Below are 12,676 nucleotides of genomic sequence, written 5' to 3' on the forward strand. Positions count from 1 at the left end.
AAAGGCGGAGGATCCAATTTTCTCTAAAAATTGAGTAGTAGTAGTAGTATTTTTAATTTTTCATTAAAGTATAATTGATTTATAATGTGTTCTTTTCTGTCATGGAGCAAAGTGATTCTGTGATATATACACATTATTTTTAAAATATTCTTCCCCACTATGGTTCAGCATAGAATACCGAATATACTTCTCTTTGCCATACAGTGCTTGTGTGCTAAGTCTCTTCAGTCCTGTCCAACTCTGCAATCCTTTGGACTGCAGCCCGCCAGGCTCCTCTGTCCATGGGATTCTCCAGGCGAGAATACTGGAGTGGGTTGCCACGTCCTCCTCCAGGGGATCTTCCTGACTCAGAGATCAAAGCCGCGTCTCTTACGTCTAAGCTGCAATGGCAGGAGGGTTCTTTAGCACTTGGCCACCTGGGAGGCCTGTGCTGTACAGCAGGACCTTGCTTATCCATTCTATATAGAAGAGCTTACATCTGTTACTCCCATCTCCCACTCCTCCCCTCCCCAACGCCCTCTCCCTTGGCAACCACAAATCTGTTCTATCTGTCCTTGAGTCTGCTTCTGTTTTATAGATAGGTTCATTTGAGTCATATTTTAGATTCTACATAAGAGTGATACCATATTGTATTTGTCTTTCTCTTTCTGACTTACTTCACACAGTATGGTAATCTCTAATTGCATCCACATTACTGCAGATGGCATTATTTTGTATTTTTTATGGCTGAGTAGTATTCCATTGTGCTGATATATAGGCACCACATCTTCTTTATCCATTCCTCTGTGGATGGACATTTAGGTTGCTTCCATGTCCTGGCAACTGTAAGCAGTGCTGCTATGAACATAAGGGTGCATATATCTTGAATTATAGTTTTGTCTGTATATATGCCTGGGAGTGGGATTGCTAGATCATGTGGTAATTCTATTTTTAGTTTTCTGAGGAACCTCCATACTATTTTCCATAGCAGCAGCATCAACTTTCATTTCCAGCAACAGGGCAGGAGGGTTACCTTTTCTCCACACCCTTTCCAGCATTTGTTATTTGTAGAGTTTTTCATGATGACTATTCTGAACTGTGTGAGGTGGTACCTTATTGTAGTTCTGATTTGCATTTCTCTAATCAACAATATTGAGCATCTTTTCATGTGTCTACTGGCCATCTGTATTTCTTCTTTGGAGAAATGTCTATTCGGGTCTTCTGCCCATTTTTTGACTGTGTTGTTTGGTTTTTTGTTGTTTTTGTTGTTGAGTTGTATGAACTGTTTGGAAATCAAGTCCTTGTCATTTACAAATATTTTTTCTCATTCTGTAGGCTTTTTGTTTTGTTTATCGTTTCCTTTGCCATGCAAAAGCTTGTAAATTTGATTAGGTCTCATTCGTTTATTCTTGTTTTTATTTCTATTGCCTTGGGAGACTGACCTAAGAAAACATTGGTACAATTTATGTCAGAGAATGCTTTGCCTATGATCTCTTCTAAGAATTTTATGGTATCATGTCTTATGTTTAGGCCATTTATTTTGTGTATGAGTGTATTCTAACTTTAGCAGTTGATTTTTTGCCTTAGTTAATGTGGGGCAGATCCCTTCTGTAGGAGAAATAAGTGCCAAATGAGTAAAAAAAATCACATATCGTATCAATTTATTAATATGTATATTTGTTTAGAAAATACAGTAAAGCATAAAATCATTAGAATATTTATAAAATCCAAAACTACAAATTTATCTTCACCACAGGTCTTCTTTGGTCAAAAAGTTATGCTAATTAAATCAGCACTTATCAGAGTTTGGGCTCTAGAGCTGGTCCTATGTGCTATTAATAGTTATTACAATTAAAATTGTACCAAAGTTTAATAATTTGAGAAAATTTGGGGTGAAACAAAATTATATGATATTCCTTTATTATAGGGTTTCTCAAAGATCTATGATTATAGGGTTTCTTTTAATTCTTAAAAATTATGCCAACATGCTTTATGGATCTTCAAGGTTGGAAGGCAGCTGATATGGATTTATTAACATCATTTATCTCTTTTATGAAACAACTAAGGGATTAGTGGTTTGAGGAACACACTTTGGCAAATGCTGACTCAGACGGAATTCTAATGTAGGCTCCTTCTGCTAGAGAAATTTCACCATTGACGACCTGTATTTAAAGAACTGCAATGTAAAACTTCCTGGAATGATGGTTCTCAGCGCTGGCTGACTGTTAGAATCATCTGGGAACTTAAAACATGCGGAAGCCAAGACCCCATCCTAGGCAAGATAAGTCAGGGTTTCTGAGGGTAAGTTTCCCATCGAGAAGATAGAAATAATACTACCAACCTCACAGGATTATCATGAAACATAAATGAGATCATATGTGTAAAATGCCCACTCCAGTGCCCAAAATGAAAGTTGTCTTTGAAAAAAAAAGTTTCTTTCTAGGGATAATGTAGAATTTCAATTTAAAAATGTAGAAGATATTATGAAAGTAGAAAATCACTATTTGGCTGGCACTGTTTTGCCTCCTTGAATGCAAAAACTAAAGGGTAAATGTATGATGAGAAACAGGATGTTTGCCCAGTCTCGAAGGATTTCCTCAGGACATACTTACTCATTACAAAGGGAAAATAGCGACTTCAACAGTGGAAGAATCTGCGGACCCCATCTTAATTAAGCAAAGAAAGGTTGCCTCACCAGTAACGAGGCATGTCAACATGACCTACCCCGATCTCGTGCATTGAGACGAGCATGTCAGCACTTCTGCAGTACCGTTGCCAAAAAATACGTCTCCGGGGTTCCCTTACTAGGAAACATCGGACAAACCCAAATCAAAGAACATTTCACAAAATAACTGGCAGCACTCTTCAGAAGTGTCAAGGTCATGAAATAAAAAGAAAGGAACTGTCCCCGATCAGACAAGAGTAAGGAACTATGACAAACACATACAATGCGTGAGGCTGGACTGGATCAAGGACCAGTCCTTGGGACATTAGTGGGATATTAGTGGGACAATTGGTGAAAATCCAATGAGTTTTGTAGATTCTGCATTTTCCAAATGCTATTACCTGGCTACAATTGTGCTGCAGTTATATAAGATGGTAACTTTCAGAGATGAGGGGTGATGGGTAGGTGGAATGTGGTACTATTTTGCAACTCTTTTGTAAGTCTGAAAAATTTTCAAAATGAAAAGTTTTAAAACATTTGATGTGTATTTCTTTCCTACTCGGACACTATAGAGAAAACAGAATCAGTATTTTTTTTTCTTAGGTATTACAGGGGAAGTATGTCTCTGTGCTCTACGGTGTATGTTCAGTATCGTGAAAAAGAGGCCCAAGGTGAACATTGTAACCAGTCTTTCATATGATGTTAATAAATGTGTTCTCTAAATAAATGTGGCTAGAGAATTTGGTAAAAGAGGAAAAACCAAAGAGATCCAGGAAAGTAGAGGGTAGGAGAGAGGAGATGGTGGGAAGAAATTGGGAGCTGCTGGAGACGGGTTTTGGAAAAAGTTCTTGAGTAAGGCTGCAGGAGGCAGACAGACAGTTGTGAGAATAGGAAATAACCATGAAGGATATTAAGGAGGGCAGAGAAGGGACAGAAGCACTGAAAGATATTTTCCTGGCATCATACATGTATTTCTCCTTGATATTCACTTGTTGAGTCTATAGTAGAGATTTTTATTTTTTCTAATTTTTTCCTTTGAATATTAATCTATGCTGAGACTCATCCCTGAAGGGCCTGGGTTATAGTCCTGTTACACTGAGACACAGCCCAGACCACGTGCCTGGTCTGTGAGACAGACAGCTTAACCGTTTACCTGGGAGCCCTTTATGGAAAAAGTAGCTTGACCCTGCAAACTTAAGCTGCTGAAGGATCCTGCTGTGCAGTTCTCTCTTGCTGGGGATGAGGAAGGGCTGCCATCTGTAGACTTGAGAAGGACTGCTGGCACAGGGTAGATGAAGAGCTGTGTGGGGTCTCTTCTGGGTTGTCTTCATTGGCAATGTCCATTTGTTTCTTCCCAATCATTTTCAAGACTGGAAGCCAGAAATGAATCTGAAAAGACACAAAGTTGGATGAATGAGCATTAGAATTATTTCAGCTGCCACTGACATAAACTTTTCAAAAGACTTTGAAAATGGCCAGAAAAGCTTATCCTTAAGGATTGTCTTGGTCTTTCATTGTCTATGAAATATTTTCCGATTCTGTAAGTTGTAGATGGCTGATGGCAACAATGCAAATTATTCTTGTCCACAGTTATGCAAATGAATTTCACCCAGTAGGATACAACTCATCCTCCCATTCACCCTGTTGGAACAAGCCAGTTTTGCATCTATTAAGCAAATTAATTTTGGTCTTCTCAGTGGTTTGTATATATGTGTGTGATTTAAATTGTTCTTTGAATTGGTTGGAATTTCTTACTGTTCCCTTTTTAATTAATAAGTTGAATAAAGTCTTTGACAAACATTCATTTTATATGTGTGTGAAAGTCATTATGTCATCATACATATGTATAAATATACGTATATCATATAAATATCATCATATATTTTTAAAAAACTTCAATGTTTATTTATGCGGCCGCACCAGGTCTTAATTGCAGCAGGTAAGACCTAGGTCCCTAACCAGGAATCAAACTCGGGTCCCCTGCATTGGAAGCTTGGAGTCTTAGCCACTGGACTACAAGAACAGTCCCTATGTCTTTTAATGCTGGACAATGAGCAAATTCTTTGGAGTTCACCAGGTTGTAGCAGATACTTCCCTGCTGTTCTTTACTTACTCTGGTAAAATGACTCTGGGCATTATCCTTTAGTAGCCATTAGAGGAGGCCTTCCCAGTAGCTTCTCTTCGATAAGACTGAAAAACTCACTTGGAATCAGCGTTTTGAACGATTATTCTTGCAGAATCTTCTGGCACGACCAGCATTATTGTAGAATCTTCTGGACCTAGCCATGTATATCTGTTCCCCATCTTCACCCCCTCACCCCCAGGGTCTCCCCACCTGTTGCTGGGGATATAAGCCTTAACGTAAACTTGAAAGAGTGCTTTGAAATTCCATTTGCCCTTGAAGCTCAAAATTTCCCTAGTTACAGGTCACACCCCCATTTCAGCTTTACCTTTGTAAAGTACAGGCTCAGTTTCCCTTTTACTTCTCCCACTGGCCGCTTTGATCTTTTCTTCAGTATCTTCGCGTGGAGGTATTGCATGCGCTCCCTCTGCACGCTTGGGTAGAAGGATGCTGACACCAGGATTTTAAGTTGCATCAGGACGGAGGACAGCAGTCCTAGAGTCACTAGTATTACAAGAATGATGCTGAGAGGAATCCAGGTCTTAGATAGAAGGAGCTTCGGTTTAGGGATGCAGGTCGGTTCAAACAGAGATATATTAAAGGAAGAAGCATGGATGATATCTTGAGTCCCTTGTTCCTAAAATGAAAGAATAAAAACATCAAGATCCATGCCATTTTCATACCCTGCCCTAGTCTTTTCTCTGTACTGCTCTGCAGCAGGTAGCATTCATCTTAAAACAGGCAGGGAGCTTTGGTGGAAGGAGCTATTCCAACTCCTTTTATGTGCAACGATTGGAGTAAAGAAGGGAGGAGTTTTCGTTGTAGCTACTGCAGTGTTTTGCAAAGTGGATTTGGGGAAATATCGATTTCCTTGAGAGAAGGATATCAGGTAAGTTTGTTTGCTCTGTGTCGTCTTTAGAGAGAAATGATGCCCACGAGACTGTTGAATGCTCCGAGAAGAAAGCAGAGAAATTTGTTCGCTTCAGCAAATCCTTCTCCTACTAATGTTTGAAAGGATTTTAAAATAATTTATTTATTTTAGTTTTGGCTGCACTGGGTTTTTATTGCTGCACACTGGCTTTCTCTAGTTGTGGCAAATTGGGGCTACTCTCTAGTTGCGATGCCTGGGCTTCTCATCGTGGTGGCTTCTCTTGTTGCAGAGCACAGGCTTTAGGGCACTGAGGTTTCAGTAGCTGTGGCACACCCATGGGCTTAATTGCTCTGCTGCATGTGGGATCTTCCAGACCAGGGATCAAACCCATGTCCCCTGCACTGGCAGGCAGATTCTTAACCACTGGACCACCAGGGAAAAGAAAAAAGTGAAAGTCACTCAGTCATGTCTGACTCTTTGCGTTCCTTGGACTATGTAGCCTGCCAGGCTCCTTTGTCCATGGAATTCTCCAGGCCAGAATACTGGAGTGGGTAGTCATTCCCTTCTCCAGGGGATCTTAGCAAACCAGCGATCAAACCCGGGTCTCCTGCACTGCAGGCAGATTCTTCACCATCTGAGCCACCAAGGAAGCCCAGACCACCAGGGAAGTCCTCTTCTAATAATTTCGACCACCCACGTATGGAACACCTGTTTCTATACTTCAGAGGATGTGGGATTCATGAAAGATGGTTTTAGCTCAACTGGAAGAGATTTTTTTTTGTAGCAGACCCCATCAAGACCTAGTCATAGACTCTGCATCTTGACAAATACCCCGTCAGCAGACCACAAGGTCATAAAGATGTGGAGGCATTGAATTATGTTCTCAGTCACCCTTCTAGAGCTTGAAGTGGCGGGGATGGGGTAGAATTATTCTTGATGCAAGGATACTAAAAAGAGTATATTTACTGAAAGTGGTTCTAAAATCCTATTTATAGAGGTCTCGAAATAGGACAATTTCTCATCTCTCTTGGATGCTAGGAGGGGTGCATTCCTTCCTGCTTGAAGGCAACAGAATAAACCAGCTGCCCTCATCAAACTGACCCAGAGGGCAGATGACATTGGGCCACCCAGACAAGCCACCAGCAGGAGACATGTGTGCTGATTCAGCTCTTACTTTTCCCCTGACCTGAGAAAGTCACATCATCTCTCAGTGGATCTGTTTTCCAATTTGGTAAAACAGGAATTAATGGACCAGATCCTGCCCATGAATAAACTACTCCCAGTGTAAATTAAGCACCTTGGGGATGGAGCATTAACCTTATAGACTGGAATACTTAGTAAGTTATTATCACCCCAGCGCCCCAGAGCCCTGGGGCCCAAAAGCCGGCAATGACTTCTGAAAAGAACCCAACCACGCCCAGAGAACACCGTGCACCTTGGATTCACCCCAATACCAGTGAAAAATCTGAAAACCCCAATCCTGGGACTTTAACACAAATGTCAAGTCCAATCTGCAATTTCCCTAGCACTGTAGCTAGGCAAGAGAAAGCCTTCTTGTTGTCTCTCCTTTTCTCTTTTTTAAAAAAGACAGTTTGCCTGAGATTAAGTAGAGAGTTTTCAGTCCCCAGAGCAAAGGCATGCACTCTTTTTAATACCGTTGAAGAAACAAACACATTGATTGAGTCAGTGATGAGAAATCCTGCAATAAAAAAGCAGCGGGTGTCTGGTCTGGAAAGAAGTTATTTAGTTTAGGAATCTAACTGGGGATTTTGCAGTTGGGAATCAGGATTGAGTCAACACTTTCATAAGGGCTTGATAGAGGGTAGTGTGGAAGACAAACTCTCAAAATACAGAGCAATGTATTAAATGGTATTCCAATGTTTTAAAATGCGCTTGCCTCTCCCAAGTAAACAATTTGCCAGAACGGCATCGAGTCACAAACGAAAAGATTCACTCAGGTAGCAGACAGTCCTAAAAAGTTAATGCAGAATGGTGTTGGGCACACAGTAGGTGCTCAATAAGTAGCAACCTAGTAGCTACTTTTTCTTACAGTGCCCAGCCACCCAGCCAGGTCTAGTCACATCATCTCCCACCTTTCTTCTTTAAATAAATCATATGAAAGTGGGAGGAACCTTGAGCCAGTGTTTCTCCTCTTGCTTACTGCTGCTGCTGCTAAGTCGCTTCAGTTGTGTCTGACTCTGTGCGACCCCATAGATGGCAGCCCACCAGGCTCCCCGTCCCTGAGATTCTCTAGGCAAGAACACTGGAGTGGGTTGCCATTTCCTTCTCCAATGCATGAAAGTGAAAAGTGAAAGTGAAATCTCTCAGTCTTGTCCGACTCTTCACGACCCCATGGACTGCAGCCTACCAGGCTCCTCCGTCCATGCGATTTTCCAGGCAAGAGTACTGGAGTGGGTTGCCATTGCCTTCTCCTCTTGCTTGACTGCTTTGCAAATCTGCCCCAACAGAGGGACCAGAAATCTCCAAGGACATTCAGGAATAAGAGAGGCATTGACAGTCACGTGGAAGCCGGCCGCTGGAGGCATGGTCTGCCAGGTTCCGCAGCAGAGTCTGAGAGGAGCCGGAACAGCAGTCTCATACTCACATCTGTCCCAGTGCCCACTGCTCTGCTGTCCTTGTGAGTGTCCGAGTCGGCCTCCCCCCGCCAGATCATGAGCTGCTTGATGGTAGCCCTCACGCTTGAGACATCTTTGCATCCCCAGGACCCCCTCAACAACACCCAAAAATGTATTTGTCAGGACGCTGTCACTGGGAAGTTTCTGGGCCTTTTTCAAAAGGCATAGATTGCTTCCCTCTCCCACCGCCGTCTCCCCACCCAACCCCCGTTTAAAACAGTGAGAATTCACAAACCAGGCATGGGTTTTGGCTGAGAGAGAAACAGATGAGAGAGGAGCAAAAAGAGAAAGAAAGAGAGGAGCTGGTTAAAAAAGGGACTATAGGAAGGGGATGGGCTGTGGGGGAGGAAAGGAGGGGTTCTTTTACCAGCTGCCCCCCAGGATCCAGCCAGCCTGAAAAATCTTATTTGGCTTCCATCTGACACGCTGCTTCCATTATCCACTCTGCTCCAGATATCTTGAGCAATAGGGGGTTCTTGTAATTAACTGAAGTCTTCAGGGGAAGGGAATGCTCAGAGTAATCAACTCTGAGAAGCAACCCAGGAGTGGGAGGGACAGGGGCCAGACAGCACCTGCAGACCAGGAGAAAAGGGAGGGAGAGTGTGGACACTGCAGGAGGAAGTGGGGTTTCAGAGGAGGGTTTCCAGGTCCCCTTCTGTCCTTCCCCTCTGAGATTTCCCCCAGCAGAGGCACAACCTCCTGTAGCTCCATAAAGAGGAAAGAAAGTCCGACACATGGAAACAGTGGACCGTGTTTTCACCAGCCCAGGCCAGTGCACACCACCCAGCATGCATGACTTCCCTACACACACGCATGTGCAAACACATACAGCTATACACATTGTGTGTGCACATGCCCACAGACACATACACGAGACACACAAGTGCACATCCCACCTAGCTCAGTTCCACACTGACTGGGTTTAAAAACAAGTAAGACAAGTATCTGACAGCATGCAGATCCTCTGAAATGTCCAGAATGGGCTGTTGTGTCTGACTCTTTGTGACCCCGTGGACTGTAGCCCTTGATGCTCCTCTGTCCATGGCAGATATTCCACCCAAGGATACTGGAGTAGGTTGCCATTTCCTACCTTAGGGAATCTTCCCAACCCAGGGATTGAACCCAAGTCTCTTGCATCTCCTGCAATGGTAGTTGGATTCTTTACCACTGTACCTGGGAAGTGGCAAGGGAAGCCCCCTCCCTGAAATGTCCACGTAATCATAAACTGCCACAGGGAAAAAATGGAAAAGAGGAAAGGTGGGATGAACAAAAACCATGGTCTTTTTTGTTGGGACACGGCTGCCCCAGGAAACTAACGCAGTGATCAAAGACGTTCAGAACGTTATCATATAACACTGGGGTTTCAACTCAGTTTAACCAACTTGTTTGGGGCTCTTCCTACATTCCAGGCTCCATGCCAGGCCCTGGGGATCCAGAAAGGAAATAAAACACTGCCCTTCCTTGGGATGTTCACGATCTTTTGCAAAGAGACAGCAAACAGCGAGGATACCAGGTGAGATGGGCCTGTGAGCACCTACCTGTCTGTGCAGTTTCAAGCGCACCTCGAGCCCTGGCAGGCTTTGGAAGTGTTTGCTCATGGAGAAAATGAGCGAGTACAGCAGATAATCTATGGCTGCAAACAGCAGCCAGATATAGAGGTGGGTAAGAACCGGGAGGAAAAACAGGCCCAGGTTCCTCCTGTCTTTAGGAGTCAGCCAGAAAGACGGGATGATGACATACTTCTTCCTTTCCTGCTTATTCAGCGGGAGGACACAGGGCCTCTGTTCATGCCTCTCCCTTTCGTCCAGCTGAACAAAGTGCCTGGTGAGGTAGATGTTCTCAAACTTCCAGCCACAAGGGTCCAAGAATCGCTTCATGAAGAGGCCAGTGCCAAGCAGCACCAGCAGCAGCCCTGTAAGGGCAAGGAGCTGCCGCCCCAGGGAGCACAGCACCTCCGTCGCCGTCACCATCTGGTACAAGACACCCAGGGCTTTGTCCGTAGTGTCGTTGAGCTGAGCCTCCAGGGCTTGGCTGGGACTGAAAAGAGAGACCTCCAGGGTCTGGTTCCAGGACACAAGATCATCAAATAGACTCAGGTGAGTGACAAGGCCGTACACCCACCGAATTGCTTCGATATATTTTTTCAAAAGTGGGAAATGGATGGCAAAGCTCTTTGCCCTCAGGTTGCAGGTCATACTGTCCAGGAGCCCTTTAAAGTTGTGAAAGATATTTTCCACGTGTCCAAAGATGACCACCCCTGTGCCCGCAGCAATCAAAGCGTTCCTGCCTTCACGCAGGCCGCATGAGAGGAAGAACAGCAGAATGAAACACCGTGCGTGCTTGGAGCAGCACAGCAGAACGCACGTGGCCATCCAGGAGGTGATGAAGACGGTGAGTGAGGACAGGAACCAGTAGAAGGCCCCAGAGAGGAGGCCCACGGAAATGAAAGCGACAAAACAGCAGACGCCCACCTGCTGGGCAAAGGCCATCCATCCAGGGCTTCTTGGAGACACATATGTCCCCCAGAGGCTTAAGAAGATGTTGCTGCCTGAGGTCCAGACACCCATGCTCCGTGTTCCTGGAAATGAAAAAGAAACCAGGGTCAGATGCTGCTTTTAAGTGTCCTCTGTCACTTTGCAAAGGGCACGGTGATAGACTGATTGCAAAGAGAATGGCCATAATTCTTTACCCTTCTCAGTCTCCACACTATTTTCGAACTTAAATTGGGTCCACTCGCCTGAACGCAGTAAAGCTAACTACTGGCACCAGATTGTGGGGAAGGGAAGTACAGACTTTATCCCACAGTCCCCAGTGTGGGGCCAAGCAGGAGAATGGGCAGCTTGTGTTCAAAAGACCCAAACTTGATATAAATGAGCTTATTTATGAACCAGAAATAGACTCACAGACACAGAAGACAAACATGGTTACCAAATGGGATCATGGGGTGAGGGGTGAAGGAGAGATAAATTAATAGTTTATGATTAACATATACACACTTCATGTGTAAAAATAGATAAAAAATACAGACCTACTATATAGCACAATTAACTGTATTCCATGACTCTGTAATACCCTAGGGAAAAGAATCTGAAACAGAATATATATATATATATATATATATGTGCGTTTTCAGTTGTGTCTGACTCTTTGTGACCCCAAGGACCCTATCCTGCCAGGCTCCTCTGTCTATAGGATTTCCCAGGCAAGAATACTAGAGTGGGTTGCCATTAAATTATGTATATACATATATATATATATATATATATATATATATATATAACTTAATCGCTTTGCTACATACCTAAAACTAACTCAACATTATAAATTAACAGTCAGTCAGTTGGAGAAGACTCTTGAGAGTCCCTTGGACTACAAGGAGATCCAACCAGTCCATCCTAAAGGAAATCAGTCCTGAATATTCATTGGAAGGACTGATGTTGAAGCTGAAACTCCAATACTTTGGCCACCTGATTCGAAGAGTTGACTCATGTGAAAAGACCCTGATGATGGGAAAGATTGAAGGCAGGAGGAGAAGGGGATGACAAGAGGATGAGATGGTTGGATGGCATCACTGTCTCAATGGACATGAGTTTGGGTAAGTTGGTGATGGACAGGGAGGCCTGGCGTGCTGCAGTCCATGGGGTCACAAAGAATCAGACATGACTGAGTGACTGAACTGTCAGTCGCTCAGTCGTGTCCAATGCTTTGCTGAACCTCAATAAAAAACGTGATTTTTAAAAAAAAGGCCACAACTCCCCAATGGCTTTTGGGGAAGGGCTGTTAAAGGCAAGATGGGGGAGAGGCTTTCAGGTGCTTGATCAGCTCATGTAGCTCTTGATTGCTTGGTGGTGAGTGTGACATTCTGGGAATGAGCATCATCAACCTGGTTCCAACAAGTCTGAGGTCCACCTGATGTGGTCAGCCTGCAGTTAACTTCTTTCACCTGATGGAGGTTTTGATGTCTACAAAACAACTCAAGGATATGGTGCTGAATATTATCTATAGCCTGTGAGGAGGAACTAAAGGGCCCTGACTTTGTTTTATGGCTAAACTCATTATTTTGTTTTGCTTGACTTCCTTTGTTTCTGTAGTTTCTCACTTTTCTTATTAAATTTTCTCTTTGAACCTGGAGAAGGTCTATGAGGGTGAAGCTCTTCTACAGAGCTGGGGCACATGGGGTTGGTTCCTGGGAAGGCCCTGCAGAGTACTGCTCAGTTTCAACGCCTCCTTGCAAGGTGACTTTACTGCTTCTCCCATCAAGAGGTGAGAGAAATAGAATCCAGTGGTGGTGTTTATTTCTCTAGCCCTTGAGTTCTGGATGGCTTTGTGACAAGCGCTGGCCAGCAGAATGTGGCAGAAGTGAGTGTGTCTCTTCTGAGTTTATGATTCCCTGCTGCTTCTCT

General features: G+C 43.7%; 1 protein-coding gene across 2 annotated transcripts; it reads right to left on the reverse strand.

Moving 5' to 3' along the window:
* Positions 1-3,717: 3,717 nt before the first annotated feature.
* On the reverse strand, positions 3,718-10,840 carry DCSTAMP (dendrocyte expressed seven transmembrane protein). 2 transcript variants are annotated; one of them, XM_055546884.1, is made up of 3 exons: positions 9,812-10,840; positions 5,095-5,403; positions 3,718-4,033 (listed from the first exon to the last, which is right to left on the reverse strand). In XM_055546884.1, the coding sequence occupies exons 1-3, from the start codon at positions 10,838-10,840 to the stop codon at positions 3,839-3,841; spliced, it is 1,533 nt and encodes a 510-aa protein (XP_055402859.1). In that variant the 3' UTR covers positions 3,718-3,838. The 2 variants fall into 2 exon arrangements, with proteins under 2 accessions (XP_055402859.1, XP_055402860.1); XM_055546885.1 differs by lacking the exon at positions 5,095-5,403 and having other exon boundaries at positions 4,009-4,033; positions 10,014-10,840.
* Positions 10,841-12,676: the final 1,836 nt, after the last annotated feature.

The sequence above is a fragment of the Bubalus kerabau genome, chromosome 14 (genome assembly GCF_029407905.1).
Source record: "Bubalus kerabau isolate K-KA32 ecotype Philippines breed swamp buffalo chromosome 14, PCC_UOA_SB_1v2, whole genome shotgun sequence".
Lineage (NCBI taxonomy): Eukaryota > Metazoa > Chordata > Mammalia > Artiodactyla > Bovidae > Bubalus > Bubalus kerabau.

Excerpts from the sequence above, each read along its gene's own strand:
- DCSTAMP (XM_055546884.1), bottom strand. The coding sequence starts at position 10,840 with ATGGGTGTCTGGACCTCAGGCAGCAACATCTTCTTAAGCCTCTGGGGG. Across the intron at positions 5,404-9,811 it reads GCTTGAAACTGCACAGACAG|GAACAAGGGACTCAAGATAT; the intron begins GTAGGTGCTCAC and ends CTTTCATTTTAG. Across the intron at positions 4,034-5,094 it reads TGAGCCTGTACTTTACAAAG|ATTCATTTCTGGCTTCCAGT; the intron begins GTAAAGCTGAAA and ends GTGTCTTTTCAG.